This window comes from Macrosteles quadrilineatus, unplaced genomic scaffold (genome assembly GCF_028750875.1).
Source record: "Macrosteles quadrilineatus isolate MER2022 unplaced genomic scaffold, UCM_ALF_1.0 Scaffold_2__2_contigs__length_208266976, whole genome shotgun sequence".
NCBI classification, from domain to species: domain Eukaryota; kingdom Metazoa; phylum Arthropoda; class Insecta; order Hemiptera; family Cicadellidae; genus Macrosteles; species Macrosteles quadrilineatus.
The window spans coordinates 22,257,997-22,279,195 of NW_026542595.1; the positions used below are offsets into that span (position 1 = coordinate 22,257,997).

General features: G+C 35.1%; 1 protein-coding gene across 1 annotated transcript in view; it reads right to left on the reverse strand.

Moving 5' to 3' along the window:
- The window catches only part of LOC128983996 (protein disks lost), a 66,733-nt gene extending 51,684 nt beyond the window's left edge, over nt 1-15,049 (reverse strand). The window contains exons 1-7 of the mRNA XM_054403277.1: nt 14,819-15,049; nt 12,826-12,899; nt 8,181-8,379; nt 6,376-6,814; nt 4,974-5,800; nt 3,073-3,381; nt 1,339-1,591 (exon numbers count right to left, since the gene is read on the reverse strand). Coding sequence (XP_054259252.1) covers nt 1,339-1,591; nt 3,073-3,381; nt 4,974-5,800; nt 6,376-6,814; nt 8,181-8,379; nt 12,826-12,899; nt 14,819-14,905 — 2,188 coding nt within the window. The 5' untranslated portion in view covers nt 14,906-15,049. The remainder of the gene's footprint in view (nt 1-1,338; nt 1,592-3,072; nt 3,382-4,973; nt 5,801-6,375; nt 6,815-8,180; nt 8,380-12,825; nt 12,900-14,818) is intronic.
- Nucleotides 15,050-21,199: the final 6,150 nt, after the last annotated feature.

A 21,199-nucleotide genomic window follows, 5' to 3' on the forward strand; every position in this document is an offset into this window, starting at 1 on the left:
AATATTTACATATCATCATTTTATACACTGTAATAAAATTAGTCCTGCTCCCAAACAGGATAAAAACTACTGTTCCGTATTCATTAGCAGGCCAGCTCATCATTGAGAGAGAGAGAGAGAGAGAGAGTTTATTGCAAAACACCCACATGGCCGCAACAATACAATAATACAAATTTATAAATGTAATCATTCCCTTTATTAACTGTGCTTTTACCTTTTTCATATCGATTTGTGTAGCAATTTATTTCTTTTATCCTCTTATTTTGTTTCATTCAATTAACTCTTTCTTTTGTGCATGTCTAACCTATTAACCCGTTTAATTTAAATTTAAATTGTGTATGTGTGGATCTTTGAACTCTGAAAACTGTTATCATCTTTCACTGGAAGAAATGTATGGCCATACTCATACATACTCTATCAGACCTTCGAATCAGAACTTCATGTGTGGTTTGATTGATTGATTCTGTAGAGGCGGACCTTGTTCTGTTGCACATCAGCCATTGATGGGCTTTTTGCGCTCCCCACTTGGTACGTCAGACCTGAGTTGCTTAATGAACTTCCTAATGAGCATCCTATCTATGAGCTCTTCCTGAGGAAGGTGTCTGCCACTTGTCATTGCTCCAAGAGTATCATCCCTTACTTCATTCAGAGCTGTGCAGTCATAGAGAAGATGGTCTGCAGTCTTTCCTTCCGGGCTGAGAGGCCATTGAGCATCTCAGTGTGGTTAAATTAATTTACGCCACACTACATTATTTTGATGAACTTCCCACGCAAGGATTTAGTCCAGAAAACAGCTGTTTGCCGCCAGCTTATTCAAATGGGGTTTCATTGCGTACTACTGTGCTGCAATGAGTTTTGCCGGACACCAATCAGCTGATTATACTGTATTTAGGTGGCAGTGAGTGGTTATAAACAAAAACATAACCTCTCTTAGAGGTTATGACTAGTAATTTTTAGTCCTTTAGTTGGTGGAAATATATAAGGATTTGTTCGGATTTAGTAGTATGGCGTAAACTATCGTACGTAACTCGTCCAAAATGTGTGTACCGGACTCGTATGGTAATCCCGTACTCGACTTCGTCTCGCACGGGAACGACCACACTCGTCCGGTAAACACTTATTTTCAGGACTAGTAACGTAATATACTTTTTACCTCCTCCCCACAAAAAAAAAAAACAAAAAAAAAACACTATTCAAAATTTATAGCTTAGCAATTTTAATTGAGTGGTCTAATATTAAAAAGTTAACAAAAAAGCCTCTAAAAAATTTTGTCTAAACATGAATCATGTTCTCAAGTGTTTGCAAAACATTAACAAATCCCAACCGATGCAATCTTACCGAGACCTTCTGTAAGTAGGTCAGCATGATCCAGGTGGCAGAGCCGATAGACAAGGCAGTCAGTGACATGATGCAGGAATGTAGAGCCGACTGCCAGCTGCAGGAACTGTTGGTAGAACTGCTGCTCAGCTGGGAAGGTAGGTGGTGGTCGTGGCGAGACTCCTCCCTCAGCTGGTTTACTAAACCTCGCCTGCAGACGACACAACTTGTCCTTGGACACTCCAGCCAACTCTGGCTCCTCCTGTGGTTCACTCTACGGACACATTGCAGTATAATGCAAAACTACAAGTTTACAATATGCTGAGTTGTAAGGCAATGATACTAAACTAAGCATTGGAAACAAATAATGGATTGTGTCTGAGCATGAGCCAATATAGATAGTTCTTCTTGCTTATGAGATCTATTATTTAATTACTAAACATATCCCATAACAGACTTTATTACGCAATCTTGCTGGTTCACATGCTCAAGAAAATTTATGTGGCCCTACACATTCATGAAAAATGTCATAATAATAAGACCAAACTTTCTCGGGTTATCAAGTTCTGATACATATATAAATACCCCTGCCGCAGCAAACCTGCAGACTACACGAATTTCTATTCACCTGATTGGATTTTCAATTGAATCTATTTAAATGACATCAGGTTTAACAAGTATCTAGGATTGCTGCTACAGGGAGGGTAATTAAGAATATTTTTTTAGTAGGAAATTATTAATAGCTTAGTATAAAATAATTTGCCAAGTTTGATCAAAATATATCCAAAAACAAACTAATTCCAACAGTTTACTTATTTTGCATAAGAATAACATGGGGATTTTAAATTTACAATTTTTTGAGCTTTCTCTGTAACTAATAACTGTAAAAAACACTTCTATATACTAAATTATGTTTAAGCTCTTTAAAAAGGTTTAAAGTGAAATTGGAAAGTATTTTGCTTTGAGCGTAAAAATGATAAACCAATGTTTACCCAATAAAACCCCAGTCACATGGTTCATCTTGGTTCAGGAGCTCATTCAAGTTTATCCCGCCGCCCTACATATTCAAGCCAAATTTCATCAAATCGGACAAATATGACTTAAGTTATCACGTTCACGGATGTACATAGAAAAAACAGTGTGTGTTAAAATGATTTTAATGCCCAGTAACCTTGTATCAAGTTTTGTAGCTCTGTCTTCTTGATTATTATTTTAAATGTTTAACGATCCCGGGACTTTTTTCCCAACCTGAATATGTAGGCTATAAATAGGCCTATATACAAATTTGAACAAATTGTGTTATTAGCTTCTAGGGACGTCAAAATGAAAAAAAGGTATATCGGGTTTAGGCAAGGCCACACTAAAAAAACAGGCCGTAATGCTCGTCTAGCATGACGTCATGATAGAAGACGGCAATGACATAATGTTTGCCGTTTGTGATCAGCTGCTTGTTTTAATCTTTTCATCGAAAACAAAAATGTAACCTTAATTACGTCATTGCCGTCTTCTATCGTGATGTCATGCTTGACGAGCATTACGGCCTGTTTTTTTTAGTGTGGTCTTGGTTTAGGTCTTACTGTGCCACCTACAAGCTCTAAGCAAGTAGGTAATAGCATTGACTATTGATCCTCTAGCATCATCAAAACAAAAAAGTAACATGGTTTATGATAGAGGTGATAACTTATTTCCTAAAGGGGGAAATTCCCCAAAATTTTTAGACGTTTTATCATTGACCATACATTTTCATAACTTTACCTTGGAGTTAGTCATCTGAGCACAAAAGAGTCTTGCCAAGTGCATCATGTTAACAGGATCACTTGAAAGAGATAACAATTGCTGAACTCTCTGAGGAAACCTTCTTGAAGTCCAAACATTATCAGAGTTCTTTGTTCTCCATTCATGAAGAGTCTCATAAAACCCATCTCGCTGTTTCTTAAAGAAATTGAAATTCTCCTTTGTGGAGAAATTGTCTTGGTTGTCAGTTTCAATGTGATAAAGCACAGGTCCATTTTCAGTTAAAAAAGAAGAAGGTTTAGATGAATTATAACAAGCTTCTTGTGCCTCCTAAAATAAAACATATCACAAATGTCACATATTGGATTTTTGTTTTGTTTTTGAGCACACAAACAATACCTTGATTTAACAGTGCTTGGTCCTAAATTTTGGAATCACGCTCCAAAAAGTTGAATATGGTGTCTTTCAAAGCACAGAGCTAGTAAATTGTTACAATTAGAACATTTTTGTTGGGTTTTTAGTTTTGTACCGTATTAAATTGAAAAATAGCTAAAACATTAGTTATACCCAAACCTTTGATATACATTTAAAAATACAGAAAAATAACTAGGGATGGGATGGTTTTTAAAGAGGTTTGTGGGTTTTACCACAGTTGTTAAAATAAGCTTGGATCGAGTTCAACGTTTGCTATGCAATAATTTTGCTGCAATTGCAGGAGACAATCGTGATGTTTAACTATCACAGGAGATGTATACGATTTTCCTGCGCTAACTGGATAGTAGCAGGCCAGAGCACAAATTATAGTCATGATGATATTATTAAAATACCCCCGCCGCAGCAAACCTGACGCCTAAGCGAATTTCCATTTGGCTGAATTGATTTTCAATTGATCTATTTAAATAACATTAGGTTTAACGAGTACCTAGGTTTGCTGCTACAAGGAAACTAATAAAGTGTGTGTTTTAAGTAAAATAATTATTGCTTAGTATAAAATGAATATATTTGCCAAGTTTGATCAAAAGATATCCATAAACAAGCAAACTACAACATTTTACAATATTCTCCATAAGAATAACATGGGAATTTTAAATTTACCATTTTTTTTGGTTTTCTCCGTAACCAATAACCGTACAAAAACACTTTGATATACTGAATTGTTTGTTTTTTTAAGCTCTTTAAGAAGGTTTAGAGAAAAATTGGGAAATTTTGTGTTTTGAGGGTCAAAAGTGAGAAAAACCAATTTTTACCCCATAAAACCCCCCATAAAACCCTGTTCCCATGGTCCGATCATGCTGGATCGCGAACTCATTCAAGTTTATCCCGCCTTACACCTTCAAACCAAATTTCATCAAAATCAGATAAAAATTACTCAAGTTATCGTGTTCACGGACACACATACATACATATATAAAAATTTGAACGAGTGGTGTTTTTGGCCTCTGGGGACATCAAAATGAAAAACTAAATCGGTCCCGGGCCTAAGTCTTACCATGAGACCTACGGTAATAGCTACTTCCCTATAGGGAAATTCGCTAAAAGAACACAAAAATTAAAATTTTTAAAGCTTATAGGCCTAATGTTTTTCTACTGGCAGCCAAACAAGAAATTCGTTAAAACGTACATAGCTTTGTAATAATGAGTTTTTAGTATAGAATCAGATTTTTATTGTTTTTTACATTATTATTGCATACATTTTCTATCAGTTAAAAGTCAAACCCAAGTGTTACCAGTAATTATCTTCAGTACAGTAACTACATAAGACAACCATCACTAAAAAAGTATGACAGCTAAAACATAAGTGGATGATAATTTTATCTATTTTAAACGGAAACCAACCGAAAACCAACAAGTGATCAATCAAAAAACTGAACCAATAAAAACTGACATACTAAAAAATATTTGTTTATGAAGTTATAACTTACCTTTGTTTCCATTATTTGAACCAAATGAGGAACTAAATCGGGAAGAAATGCTGATAGTCTTGTGTTCTCTATGAGTAATCTTAAGGTACTTTTATCAATACATAGTAAAGTGTTGATTTGTCTTTTTAGTACACAAACAGAAAACATTACGCAATCATGTACTGATGTAAACACTTTCGTATTATTATATCCTGGCAATATCATTTCTTCATCGCCAATACTAACAGAGGGAGTTTGTTGTGATTCCTCCTTCAAACACAACTTCTGCAATAAGTTCTTGCAACTTCCACTGCCTGAACTCAATTCATTAGTTTGGTTGGATGAAAGACTTTGTTTAGATGAATTAGCACTTTCAGAAACTTTTGATTTATATACAGCTGTCAGAAGATTGAACACATTATACAATTCTGAAGTAATATTTGGCACTAAGTTTGCATCAAGGCAGGCACTGTAAATAGAAGCTAGTCTCAAAATTTTGTCAATATTCTTAACCAAATTTGGATCAGGGTCTACTGTCACAAACTTTACACTTTGAGGACTGGAGGATATGTTACTGTTAGGCTCTGATGTCTCTTTGGAAATACTTATACAAATGGAATTGTTTTGTCTTGATGTATTTTGCTTTTCTTCAAATTGTGAATTTGCTGTGTCTGGATTAATTGTTTGGGGGTTATCTTGAGATGATTTTAAGATTTGAATACGCTTTTGTTTTAACAAATTTCTTTCTTCGTCAAAATTTAATTGTTCTTTTACCTCTGTCTGAGTGGCCGTTATGGGTACAAATGGTCGGCTTGCTATTCCAAAATTAGTATTTCCTTTTGAGCACTCTAAAAAAAAACATTATCGCTTAAGTAGTATTAAAATGAACTACATACTGTAGTTACATTATAACGAGAACAATGCTTGATAAAACCATATATAAACTAATCCTTTAAATTACCAAGCAATACCAAAAATTTCCATTTTATTATGCTGACATATTTTGCAGTTATTTAACTAGGCCTATTGATTAAAATGTAACTAATATCAAGCTTAGCTAATAATCAGTCATTTCTATCAAAAGTAGGTTGTGTAGCCTCTGAAAATCCTTCTTTACATCACAGGTACACATTACTAATTCAGTTCAGTACTAAAAAAGATATTTAATCAGGTTTAAAATTATATCGTTGGTCAGTATAAAAGAATATTATAGCCTACTACAAAATTGATATTTTTATGTTAGATTCATTCTGGCCATTATTCTTGTTTCTTCTTATTTGTTGTTGTTCTGTGAGCGTTTTCTTGGTTCAAAAATTCAATAATTTTTCTCTTGAGTCACTAAACTACCTATTTTAGACCAACTCCATACTTATTATATTTTTAAGTAAACAACTTTCATGAACACTGTTTATGTATCACTCACCAGTAGATGCATCTTTCTCTGGAGTAGTAAGCTGAGTTGGTTTGATCCTTTTCCGAGTTTTCTGTGAAGCTGGTTTAGTTTTGATGAAATCTCCGAGGCAAGGTGACTGAGGTGTTCTCTGCCGACTCTTGGCACCCAAGTCAGGAAAACTGTCAGTGTACTGAGGAGAGGACGGACTGAATGGAGGAGACTGTGAAGAGTTGGGTGAAAAATGGTGGAGTCCTGAGGAACTGTTGAACCTGGAGCTCTTAGACGACCTAGGGGTCTGGGAGTGAGAGCTTTGGTCTGAATGAAATGAGCCAGGAGGTGAAAGGGTGAACTGGTCATTTCTACTGCTGTTCCTGCGAGGACGTACTGGAGTTGATGTCAAAATATTTCTACCATCAAAAGCAGTTGATCCATGAGTGTCTTTTCTTAATTCAAGTCCACTGTTTGTATGCTAAAATAATAAAAATGTTTAAAAACCTTTTCATGGGTAATTTTTTTCTAAAGAGGACAAGGATTAAGACTGCATGGTTATCGACCTACCAACTTATTTGGTTTAAAATCACATTGGAATAGACCTCTCTTAAAACGTTACAAAATGCTGAACCCATAGAAAATATTTTGGGAAACTAACCCAATATAACCTACTATGGTTGGTGGTGTTAGGTAAATGTGACTTTGGTTATGTGTAGTTCTGAATATTCTGATATTCTATTTAATCAATGAGTAGGCCTACAACAAACCTTTATTAATTAATCCAGGCTAATTGTTGAAAAAAGTCAATATGATCTATGAGAATCAAGATTAAATTACATTGTATGTCTAAATACCCCCGCCGCAGCAAACCTGCAGACTAAGCAAATTTCCATTTGCCTGATTGGATTTACACTAAAATGTCTCCTTAAAAATATCGCATTTATTCCCTATTTAAATAGAATCAGTTTAATACATACTTAGGTTTGCTGCAACAGGGGGGGGTAAAAGTGTTTTTTTTATGTAAAATGTTAATAGTTAGTAAGAAATAAAAAAATTTTCCAAATTTGGGCAAAATATGTTAATAAACAATTAAACTACAACAGTTTACGTTTACTTATTCTCCATAAGAATAACATGGGAGTTTTAAATTTAAAATGTTTTTGGAATTTTCTCCGTAACCATTAGGCGCATTATAACACTTCAATGTACTAAATTATTTGTTTTTTTAAGCTCTACAAAATAGTTTGGAAAGAAATTGCAAAATTTTATGTTTTTTGGGTCGAAAATTGGAAAAACCCATTTTTACCCCATAAAAGCCACCATAAACCCCCGTTCCCATGGTCCGATCATGCTGGTTCGCGAACTCGTTCGAATAAACGTAGGTTTACACGTTTGTACCAAATTTCATCGAATTCGGATAATTTTTGCTCGAGTTATCGCTCTAACGGACACACACACATATATATGAATTTGAACGGATGGTATTTTTGGACTCTAGGGACCTCAAAACGAAAAAAAAAAAAATTGGTCCCGGGTCCAGGTCTTACCATGTGTACTACGGTAATAGCTTATTCCCTATATGGGAAATTCGCTAAAAAAACGCATTATGATGAAAGTTATCGATATACCTTTTACAGAAAAAAAGCTTAGTGTATTCTAAATTTAAAAGATTATGACTGAAGGACTGCCAAATGCCGAGCAAAAATATGTAGTTAACGTAATGGCTTCTTAACTTAGCCATTTGAAGCTTTTACAAACTGCAGTCAAAAAGCTGCCTAGTTTAAATAAGCAAAGCCTTAACTTATTAATCGTTTATGAGGATTTACTGTTCTGTTACTACTTACCCTAGAAAACTGATGTGTCACTGTCTTGGTTGATGTTGCTTTGTTTACAGCTTGAAATGGTGTTCTCTGATTAGATAACTCATCCTCTGATTTTTTTGACTCATTATCATAACTCCTTTTAGCAGGTACCTGTTGTTCTAGTAGTAGTCCATCTTTTAGAGATTGTTGTGTAGAAGATGTTGAAGGTGTGGGAAGAAATCTAGGCATAGTATTTATTCAACATCAGAATTAAATCATGACCTAAGGTTGGTTTGCAATATGATTCCTAAAAGTATATGAGTAGCCTAAGCTAAAAAAATAAAGATTTGTATGATAAGAGATTATGCTGGATACTTACCAGCCCCCTTGAAAAACCCTATGCAGTTGAGTAGATTAAAAATAATTAAGTACCCCAAGGTATAAAGATAATAATTTGAACCCCTTATCTAAAATTAAAGATAATAATAATACAAGGTACGCTAATAAAATAAGTGTTTTGTTTCTAAGTAAATACTGTAATAGATACCAGCTTGTATATTCTTATGACTTTAAACAAAATTTGTTTTAATAATTAAACTTTGAACTCAGATGTAAAAAAAATTCATTTTGCAGCAAAAACGGCCGTTTTACATACATGCGTTGCAGGTCTAAGTAGCATTTTTACTCTCTAGCTAGGGAGTAAAAATCAGTTGTTGTATTTAAAGTATATATCGATTATTTAATTGGTTGTATCTTATTGTTGCCTTATTTTTAATAGTTCGACATATCAAAATTATAATGTACACTAACACAATCGTAATTAGGGCCGGATCTAGGAACCGCGAAACCCCGCAATGCAGTGGGGCCCAAAGAGTTCATAAAATTTAAAATTATTTTAATGCATATAAACCTAATTGAATAGGACAGTAAGTTTAGTTTTGACAGACAAATATGTCTGTCCCTCTGGGACCATGATTTGTATGTAGGCATGATTGGAATGTGATCTATCTTGAAAGTATAGTGTAAAACGAAACTAAGTTTAAATTGAGTCGTGTTTATTACTTTACCTTATTATTAATGCTTGATATTCTTATGTAAAACCCTTTTACTTTTTTTGTACAATATGTATTTTATAGCTTGTAAAAAGGCTATAAAAGCTTGTTGAAAGGCTAAGAAATCCTATTGACATAAGAATAAGAAAGATTTATTTGAAGTTTGCTGTTTTTTTTAGTTCATAAATTTACAAAATTACGCGTTTTAACAAACATGTTTTTTTTTACAAATACGATCAATATTTTATCTTTGAAATAGCGTTAAAATTAAGTTTCAGCTCAGAGTAATAAAACAAAACATTTTGTTTTATTACTCTGAGGTTTCAACTACTTATATTTTAAACATTCCCCTCCCCGTCCTGTAAATAAGGCCTCCTTCCTATTGATGCCAGCTCTAGGGGCCGTTGGAGGACTTTTGCTGGGGGCCTTTATTTTGTAGATCCGGCCCTGATCGTAATAGACGAAACGATTGAATCACTTAGCAAACAGCTGCTTCTTTTCATTAGAAAATTAAATTGAAAACAAGTTAGAAGTAGTCTTGAGAGGTTATCTTTAAACAAACACTATTAGTTTTGTAACTTGGTTTGTTCAAGTAGTGCAATATGACAAAAAATATAATTCACCACACCCAGGCAAAAAGTGTCTTTTTCCTCACTAATTTTCTGACCTTGGCTTCGCCCCGATTGTAAAACTTGAGCTTGGGTCGAAAAGAGTCACTTTAGACCCTAGTGAAGAAATATACACTATTGTCTCTTCATATTTGCCAAAGATATTTTGGACTAGGGCCTAAAACCATTGACTATTTGCTAAAACAAAAAAAAAAAAAACATAAAAGGATACTCGAAACATTTCTGTTCTTAATACCATATAGACTATAACACCGGTAGAATAAGTTTTCTTAAGCAGGATTTCTTAGGCGTCATATAATTTTTACTCTGAGAGTTTTTGTGCTAACTGACACAAATATATGCGGGTGTCCAAAAAATCTTTTCAGGACTTTGGAATATGAATTCTCATAGTCAATGAAAGAATAAAGTTCATATGAAGGTATTTAAAAAAATGCTCATATATTTACTTAGACATTCACCGTTTTGTTTTTTTTATACATAAGCATTTTTATCTTAATTATTTTCAAGCCGATCTTTATGAAACTTAGGATGTGTCTTATAGCTTCCATCTGTAATAGCCTAATAAAATTCTTTTTAAATTTTGATTATTCGTACCCCCTATAAATTTCAATGCCATAAGATATATGAGAGTGAATACTGGCATAGTAAACTTTTTTAAGGATTTGTTCATTGCAAAAAGGTTGAAGTCTTTTAATTATAAAAATTCCAGAGCAGTACAACGATTTATCAACTAAAAGACCTAAAAACTTGGCGTTTTTCTCAAAATGATAATTTTTTTGCTTCTTTATTGAGGCGAACTTAGGACCTCATGGTTCTTTCTTACTTTGGACACAAGTACTTCTTACTTTGGACACAAGAAAGAAAGGACTTAACCTCTATATAATAATAGTAATTGTTGTGAATAACTGAACCTTTTTAGAAAATAAGGCTTTAATAAACTTAAATTCTTACATAAGTTAGCTGGAAAGGTAAACAAATCTCTAATGAAGGTGTAAGGCCGGATAAACTTGAATGAGTTCGCAAACCAGCATGATCGGACCATGGGAACGGGGTTTAACAGGGGGTTTTTGTTTTTGGGGTAAAAATGGGGTTTTCTCATTTTTTACCCTAAAAACACAAAAATTTTCAATTTTTCTCTAGACCTTTTTAAGAGCTTAATAATTTAGTATATCTAAGTGTTTTTGTACAGTGATTGGTTAAGGTGAAAATTCAAAAAAATTCTCATTTAAAATTCCCATGTTATTCTTATGGGTAGTGTTTATGGATATATTTTGATCATACTTGGCGGATTCGTTTATTTCATACTTAGCTATTTATAATTTCATAAAAAAACACACTTTATTAGTTTCCCTGTAGCAGCTAACCTAGGTACTCGTTAAACATAAATATTAATTTAATAGATTAGCCTAATTGAAAATCAATCCAGGCAAATTGAAATTCGGCAGGTTTGCTGCAGCGGGGGTATTTTGTTTAATGTTTGTAACATATTCTGACGACACCTCCAAAAGTGGATCCTTTTGTAAGCCTGACGATGGTGGAGTTAAAGAACCGCCAGAACACTACCATTATTAGGCCTAGTCATAAAACGCAAACCTAGGGCTATCAAAATTAATTATAAGATTAGGCCTACCGTACTTCGTCACAATACTTTTGTGGTGCTGGTGGCAATTAATTAGTCTGCCCTATTTCGTGACCTAATTTTAAAAGAAGATTCTTATTGCCAAAGTATTATTCGTGCACTTAAAGTTATATGAATTATTCTTTAGCCCTATAAAAATTTACACCACCTAAATATATTGCACAGTTGCAGTACTGTGTTGGTGTAGAGTAATTAACTGAATATATTGTTAAATGTTTTGAAGACGTTGCCTATTTTAATACTGCATGAGCACGTGCTGGCTGACAATACAGATTCTAACTGTAAATTGAAAAACTTATAATTTGTCCATTAATTAGATATAACTTTGAATTGTTAAATGACTTTTCCTATTAAACATTTATCAGCAAGTTTGTTTTTTTTTTACCTCAAGTTTACTATATACTTGAAAAATGCTCGTTTTATGTGGTAAAGAGGAAATTGCCAGGTAAATTGGTCGGGGAGGGTAGGTTTAAATAGAGGGCAGCATTAATTGGAGGGGGGGGGGTGGGATTGCGCCACTGGGTTTGGGGGGATGGGCACCTCTGCCTTCAGCGGCTTCTAGCGTCCAAACCTATTGGACTCTTGGGATCTCTTAAGGTACCAGGAGGGCAATACACCACCGGGGCTGGTGGAAGTCTCAAACTTCTCCTTGAAACTCACTTCCCTGGCTGCATTTTCAAAGTGACAACACGGCTGCACGAATAGTTCTTGGCCAAGAACTGATTGTGAAAGCTGTAATATAGCCAGAAGGGTTGTCACTCTCTCTAAAGTTAAATGGGCATTCAATAAGTTTGATCCATTTAAGTCTCCTGGGGGAGACGGCATTCACCCAGCCATGCTTCAGCAAGGACCGGATGCCCTAAAGCTCCTCCTATGTGAAATCTTTGAAGCAAGCTTAGCCTACGGGTACATCCCTCAGGCCTGGCGCCTCAGCAGAGTGGTCTTCATTCCCAAAAGAGGAAAAGCAGAATACTCTGATGCCAAATCATTTCGCCCCATCAGTCTTTCCTCATTTCTCCTCAAGACTTTGGAGAGGATGGTAGAGAGGAAAAAGATTTGGATGAAAGCCATTGACCGAAGACGGTTCTCCTTTAGCAAAGCTCGTTCCCTAGGTTTTTTGATAAATGTAAGGAAGCTTAGCCAATCCGCCAGCAGACAGCAGATTACTTAAAAATTATTAAAATACAAAATAAATCTGCTCTCTGCATTCCGCGACTAGAACACCAATCGCGGAGAAGCCATTTCCACTCGTTCCGTGGCAGTCCGGTAAGTTACGCTTCTAGGAAAACAGTAGGCCTACTATTAAATGGCCTAAGACAAGGGGACTAGGAAAATCTAGCTTTACTCTATAGAACCACACAACTTACTTGTTTGTTTCCTCTTGAATACATTTCAAGACCACTGATACAAAGTCAGTTCTGCTCAATGAATCATCAATGGCCTGTAACAAAATTGTAAATTTACTTTAAGTGGTAAACAAATTTGATAGTTTTTGTCAAAGTTACTTTTAGGGTACCAGTAACCTACTGATACTACTTTACTGGCACAAATTTTAAGCCACTTTTTAATCATTAAATCAGGGTCATTACACAAGAATCATGTAATAATTGAAAGCCTAAATCTTAATATAATTTTACTTTATCACACAGCTAGCAAACAGTAATTTCGTTACAAACAGCCTCTTACTTGGTATGCTTAAATCAGTTTTACGATATTTTATTAATATTTTAACATAGAGCCACAATTTTAACATTTCAACAATACAATTAACAGTGAAAATATTATTACGGTACTAAAAGCAAGAAAGATTCTACCTGGCTTTTTAAGTACTTTTAATGCTCTACTCCAAATCGAAAGAGTACATTCATCTATGGTAATACTATCATCATATACCCAGTCATAATTTGACATGCGACTATCAATGACTATCTAACAGAAAGATTATGATGTTGGAGACTAACACCATTGACTAAGGAAATAAAAGTACCACTTCTTTTGTTTCCCTTGTCTGTGCTAACACCAAGGTTCCATTACAAAACCCCCCAAAAATCAATTAGGTCTACTAATGTTTTTGAAACACAGAAAAAATCATTGAATTGCAAGACACAATTATTGAAGTTGCAATTTAGGCTACTGCATCCACCATTTCAATTTACAAACTGAAAAATGACTTTAAAATGTGTATATATATATGTATATTTAAATATATAGGCTATATAACTTACATATACAGGTATATATATATATATATATATATATATATATATATATATATTTATATATATATATGTGTGTCCGATTTTGATGAATTTACCTACAAGAGTAGGCTACTCAACATTAGGCCTACGAATTAAGGCTGTGAGCCAACCACTAACCCTTTCAGTGCTATGCGACAATATATCGTTGAGTGTCTTTTTCCCGAAGAGTGCTATGGTTCGATATATTGTTGTTCGCGTTTCGTCCGAATAATTCTAAGCGACAATATATATCATGCTGACACGACTTTAGACGGTGTGAGTTTAAATGGGCATAACTTATATCGGTTGAAGACTTGGTTGTTGTTTCAAAACAGTGATGGTTTCTTTTGATTACTCGCACGATTGAGGCCCAATATATCGTTCCTTAGCACTTTTGAGATGAAAAATTTTATTTTTACCAATTTTTTCTCGCACACTAGACTTTCCCCCGTGGCCAGCCTATCCCTATTCAACCAAAATAAGTAAGTTAGGCCTAAATTACGAGCATTTTTTGGAAAATAACAACAAAATTCTACCGTAGCATCAAAAGGGTTAACCAACATTTCCCCCCATAACTTACACGCCATTTTATACACAACATTAGAATTTATTCAAAAAAACCTTATGGATCCTGTAAGAATATCATTCACCAAAACGCTTTGAGTTGCATGATTTCCAACAGAATTTCCTTTCAGATAATAGGCCTAAGGCCCATGTTGTAGGGCCTAAGCTAAATTAAAAGTTGTAAAATGTATAATTTCTCGATGTTAGTTGTGTAGGACGTTTACTAGCCTAGCCTCACTAATTATTGATTAGCCTAATAATCGATACCGGTAGCCTCTTTTAAAATATATCTTGTACAAAATTAAATTATCATTGCCTAACCTTTAACCAACCAAACTTGCTGATGGTGAAAAAATCGCATGAAGGTTTACTAATCAAATCGATAGTTTCAATCGATATTAGCGTAGCCCAGTTAAGAAACTGTAAGTAGGCCTACCCACTGGTTTAGTGTGTAGTCTATAAGGGAAGCTTACCTTATTTAATTTTTCTTTTCTTCCTAAAACTAATCTGTCTTTAAGGTTTTAAAAAAACCTAAAAACCTAAAATCAATGTGACTTACCTGAATGTCTTTCCCTGCCAACCAGTCTTGAATATTATCGAGACTTATATGACCTGAGATAATATCTAAGAATATTTTGTCAGCCATTACTAATTGTGAAAACAACCTATCATTTAATAAACCAAAAATTTGTCTTTCATTTTTAATTTCTTGACAATAAAATCGAAAGACTTAGATGTTCGCGACGAGGTTAGGAAATGAAAATAGTTGAAGGATTTGTTTTGTTTACACTTTGCGAGAGGCAGACAGCTGCAGAGTGCAGATGCGACTACGTTCGGTTTTCCGTAAATTGTTTTTCAGTATTACCACATCACTTAACTCATAAACATGAAAAGTCCCTCATAGTCTACTGGACTATAACTATATTGACTCCGCTTAAAAATGTACAGATATATATTTTAATCCATATTGTTTCAATTTTCAACTCTGTATGTTTTTTTTCCAATATTGAAATAAATTTTATGTTCATAAGTCAAAAATTAAATCAATAAAGTGCGAATTAATGAGCTGATGTCACCTGTCTGCCATGTTACCTCATGGTACGTCTGTCACTGAACAACACCACTTGCAATGTTGCCAATTCTACCAGGCCGCGGCCTGTAGTTAAAGGCGGCCGTGCCGGAGCATACACACCAACCTTAGGCACACCATGGGCGGATGACTTAAGGTCATCAGGGTCACCGGCTGCCGAAGCAACCCTTCGGAAAGAGGGTTGCCCATCAATCCTAACCAGGGATACCGGTTACTTGGTCTTACGTCCCTCCAACTGGGTTCCCCCAGGGCCGAACCCCCAACAGACCATGATGGAGTCCCTGGACGCAACATAGTGCAAGCAACACTCGGGACCTATCTAATCCCTGACAGGCCATAACCCGCCATCAAAGCCAGGAGGATGGGGACCGTCAGCGACGTGGTTGACGGGGGAACCCCAACCCCCTATTTACACCACTACCCGGTCGAGGCCATCCCATTCGCTGGGAAACCAGGGATAACCAGGGCGATAGATCCCTAGATACCCCCAGCAGGCTTGACTCCAACACCCGATCTACTTCATTTGCCCATATAACCCAACATCACTGGCGGACCATTAGGGTTTCCCAAAAGGAGGCAGGTATAGGAGTGGGACCCACTCGGATGAACCTATCCACCAAAGGTGGCGACACCCTTAACTCAACTGAGGTTCCAGGGAGAACCCCCCCCCACACTCTAGATAACCATACCTTCCGGACTCAGAGACAGGGATTGGCTGATGGAGTGCGCCCAGCCGTTCACACTGCGGAAAGTTACGTTCCCTTGAGTGTCCCCGTGAACTTACGGGTACTTGTCCGATTTCACCTCCAGTAAAGGCTACTTCCAAAGTCGAGGATTTGCCCCACATAATGTTGATCGCACACAGCAAGCGGGCCGAAACCCATAGAACCATAGCCACAGGCAGGTGAGAGATTGATATTTTAAACTGATATTGATATTGCTATTGATATTGATGTGGGGATTGAGATTTGACCAGGCCGTAGGCTGGTAGAATTGGTAACGTTGCAAGTAGCGTCATAGATTACATTTACTCCCTAAGGGAGTATGTTTAATCTATGGTAGCGTTTCTAGCGCCAGACGTACCATAAGATAACATAGCAGACAGGTGACACCAGCTCATTAATTCGTGTATCATATTCATTTAAATTTAATTTTTTGAACATAAATTTTTGAAAAGATTGAAAATAAAACATAGAATTGAAAACAAAAAAAAAATTAAATTGAAAATCTATTTAGTGGAGTCAATAATTATTTTCATAGCCAAGTAAACAACCTTACGTATTCTTAAAAAATACATAAATACCATCAGATGCCTCAAAACAAAACAGCTGTTATACAACACTACTTGCGGTGTTGCCACTTTGAAGGCCGTGGCCTGGAGTTAAAGGTGACCGTGAATACTATTCACTTATAGACCAGCTTACAGTCTATGTAGAGTATAATTGAATGTAGAGTATAATTAATAAAAATAATTGCATTGTCTTCCATCTTAATATCCTCTATAATATTAAAACGAAACAGTGTTTTTTTTATTTCACGATTCTGAATCAACCACTCGACGGATTTTCATGATTTTTGTGTTGAAAGAAAGATAATTTTGAGAACTAGGGAATGTCGAAGCCATAAATTTAGTTTAGGGTCCCAGTTATTTAGAAATTAAGTTTTAATTTTTGAAAAGTCTAGCAGCCGACGCTAAGATTCTAAACTAGCTTTTGGTGTAGTATAATTTGTTAAACTTTTTTCTCGTTTTTTTCTTCAAAATTTGTGTTTATTAACTATTTAATCAATTTACTAAACTTATAATTAAGCTTTTCATACTAAATCTATATTATTTTGTGTTTTTTATGTTCAGGCCCAGACCACACTTTATCCCAGGGACATCCCATAGTAGTCCCATATGTCCTGAGAATGTCCAGAGAACTACCCTGGGATGACCTCGGATGTCCCACGGATATGCTGTGAGCTTATCCGTAGGACATCCCCGGGCGGGGACATTACGCATTCCTGTGGATATCCTGGGATATCCCAGGTTGACCAGAGGACCACTATGGGATATCTTGCATATCCTGTCGCAATATCCGTGGGATGTCCTGAGGAGAAAGTGTGCTGTTTGGGTTAGCTGTATGGGCTATTAAATAACAGCTGTGTCTAAGGAATGTCGGCCTTAGTCCCTAACACGACTACAAGATCGCGCCACTCATCCTACATTCATCTCCATTCAGAATTGGCTTAAAATACCTACTTTGTATGGTCGCAATTAATAAGAAAGTATTAAAAGGAAGTAAAGTAAAGTAATATTGGCATACCGGTACACAGAGTCAATAGGCTCATGGTAAAGAATGTAAAGAACAATTAACCTATCAAAATCCTTTGAACTATTCAAAGTTGAATGATGGGATTGTCATAAAAAGTACGTTATTGATTTTCACGCTGCAATCATATTTTACCTCTCCGAAGATTGAGTTACTCTCAGGTACACCTTGAGTACATGGCCACCTTTAAGAGTCCTTGGAGGCTAGCGGCCATCTTGGACAATTTCAAACAGTTGCCAGAGGAAAATTATTAGTGATTATAATTAAAATATTTAGTACATTGTGAGATATGACATTTTCTTTGTAGTTTTTGGATTGGTTTACGAGTTAGAACGTCTAAGCTCTAATAGTCCAAGCATTTTAGGAATAATAAAGCCATTCGACCTAACAAATTCGGACTAAGTGGAAACTTTGCACAGTTGTTTAGTAAGCCTAAATAAATAAAATCTCAAAAGTCCCCATAAATCCCTGCTGTGCTTCAGCCGCCATCTTGGAAAATGGCGGCCAATTTTCACTTTTTTGACAATATTTCACAAACTATTGGTATGAGAGAATTTTTGTAAATACAAAAGTTAAAGAACGTCTAAAATACATCTTTTTTATCCTACAAGGTTTGCTCTATCTCTAATGGTTATTGAGATAAATAATAAAAGTTAGTATAAAATAAAAAATTCCCATGTTATTCTTATGAAGGAAAATAAAATTGTTGTAGTTTGCTTATTTATGGATATATTTCTAAGCTATTAATATTTAACATAAATATACACTTTAGTACCCTCCCTATAGCAGTAAACCTAGTACTCGTTAAATTTAAAGTTATTTAAATAGGGAATCTATCTTACATTTTTAGGATATATTTTAGTAATGATCCAGTCCGGCAAATGGAAATTTATTTTTTTAGACATATTAACAATAGTTTTCCCTTATTAATATTAGTAAGTTTAAAGCTCACTCACTATACTTTCACTACTGTGTAACTACTTACATGGTAGGCCTACTTATTACTCCCGGTATAATTATTTTGTCGGTAAATATTAGGAAATTCAGCCTTAAAATCCGGACTTAATGTGGCTGAGGCACAGCCGGAATTTTCAACTAGTCTCACTGTGCTTAACTGTGCAAAATTTCAATTTAGTCCGGATTTTAAGGTTCAATTTCCTAATATTTACCGACAAAAAATTATACCGGGAGTAATAACGTAGGTACCACTTAAGTTTTTAGTAGTTACATGATAGTGACAAAAAGTAAGTGGGCTTTAAATCATAATACCAATAAGAAAAATGATTGTTAATATGATTGAAAAATGAATATCCATTTGCCTGACTGGTATTTACTAAAAATATATCCTAAAAATGTAAGATAGATTCCCTATTTAAATAACTTTAAATTTAACGAGTACTAGGTTTACTGCTATAGGGAGGGTACTAAAGTGTATATTTATGTTAAATATTAATAGCTTAGTATAAAATAAATAAATTTGCCAAGTTTGATAAAAATATATCCATAAATGAGCAAACTGCAACAATTTTATTTTCCTTCATAAGAATAACATAGGAATTTTTTATTTTATACTAACTTTTATTATTTATCTCAATAACCATTAGAGATAGAGCAAACCTTGTAGGATAAAAACTGTATTTTTAGACGTTCTTTAACTTTTGTATTTACAAAAATTCTCTCATACCAATAGTTTGTGAAATATTGTCAAAAAAGTGAAAATTGGCCGCCATTTTCCAAGATGGCGGCTGAAGCACAGCAGGGATTTATGGGGACTTTTGAAATTTTATTTATTTAGGCTTACTAAACAACTGTGCAAAGTTTCCACTTAGTCCGAATTTATTAGGTCGATTTTCCTAATATTCTTCCACTATAAGGACTGTTTAACTCCAGGCCGCGGCCTTCGAAGTGGCAACGTCACAAGTAGTGTTCCAACAGCTGTTTTGATTGCCATCGAGGTTCTTTTCTCGTCAATCGCTAAAATTGGGTCTGATGGTTATTGGAGTGTCCAATCGAAATCGATCACAGTTTACAATTCGTTTAGCTAATTTCCCATATTAGGGAATAAGCTATTGCTGTAGGGACCTGATCCCGGGACCGATTTGCTTTTTTGTTTTGTTAAGGTCCTAAAATTTCAAAAAAACACAATCCGTTCAAATTTATACTAGGATTGCTTTCATGGCAATGAAAGCCAGTTGAGCGGAGCAATCATGTTTCATGGCCTTTAATAAAGAATTAAGTGAAAAAATGTTTATAGATATAATACATAATACAATGTTCACACACTCCGCACTGTTGGCCATTTACTACTTCCTTCACCACTTCCTACGTCGTGGACCCGTTTCCCTCCCTTCCCATGTAGCATTTTAATACAGATACATTAATCTAACTGTCCCAAAGCATTCTCACACTCTGTACTGCTGGCCTTTTACTACTTCCTTCACCACTTCCTACGTCGTGAACCTGTTACCCTCCCTTCATTGCCCCAAAGCGTTTCCACACTCTGCTCTGCTAGCCTTTACTACTTCCTTCACCACTTCTACGTCGTGGACCTGTTTCCCTCCCTTTCCATAGCATTTTAATACTTTAGATACATTAATCTAACTGTCCCAAAGCGTTCCCACACTCAGCATTGCCAGCCTTAACCAACTATTTTACAACTTCCTACGCCGTGGACTTGTTTACCCCTTCCCATAGCATTTTAGTTCTAATAGTTTTATAATGGCAACCATTATATTTAACTTATACTAAATAATGCTGTATAGCTAGGTTCAAAGTTAAATCTACTCTTATTATGTTTTAATTTTAGATTAGGTGAGATAAAAAATACTGCTTCTGGCAAGAAGTGTACGAGTGTAGGATTTGCTTGTATCGGCCCCAATACGCCCAGTAGCGTTGACAGTCTATGATACTCGTTTTGTGTAAACAAACAAAATTAAATTATTCCATTGGTTAAGAAAGAAACTCTGAATTTTCAAAACAAAACCGATATTACAGTGACTCCTAATTGAATTTGCTGAATCAAACCAATTAAAAACTTTCTCTTTACTCTGTGTTGTGGCCAAAGTTCCTCTTCTACGGCAAACTTGTTTGAAAATGAAAAACTTAACCTAATTGAAAAATTGCATTCAGAATAGTTTAAACGGTGGAAAGTGTACGTTTAGCGAATTTACCATATGGGGAATAAGCTATTACCGTAGGTCTCATGGTAATACCTGGACTTGGAACCAATATTCTGTTTCGTTTTGAGATCCCAGAGGCCACAACACCCTAATTCAAATTCACACAGGATGTCCCGTAAGTAAACAGCCTAACTCCGAGAAATGGTTCTATGGGTTAAAAATACAGAGAAAATCACGAATAACATTTTTTCCAAAATCGCTTCGTTAACCAGATATTTGTTATTTTGTATATTTGATACAAACATTTTTATTTTCGTATTTTATCAACCGATATTTATAAAACTTGGTATGTAGGTTAAGGTAGAAAAGACCCATGTTAGGAAAAAAATAATCTTGATTCAACTTAAAATTTAAAAATG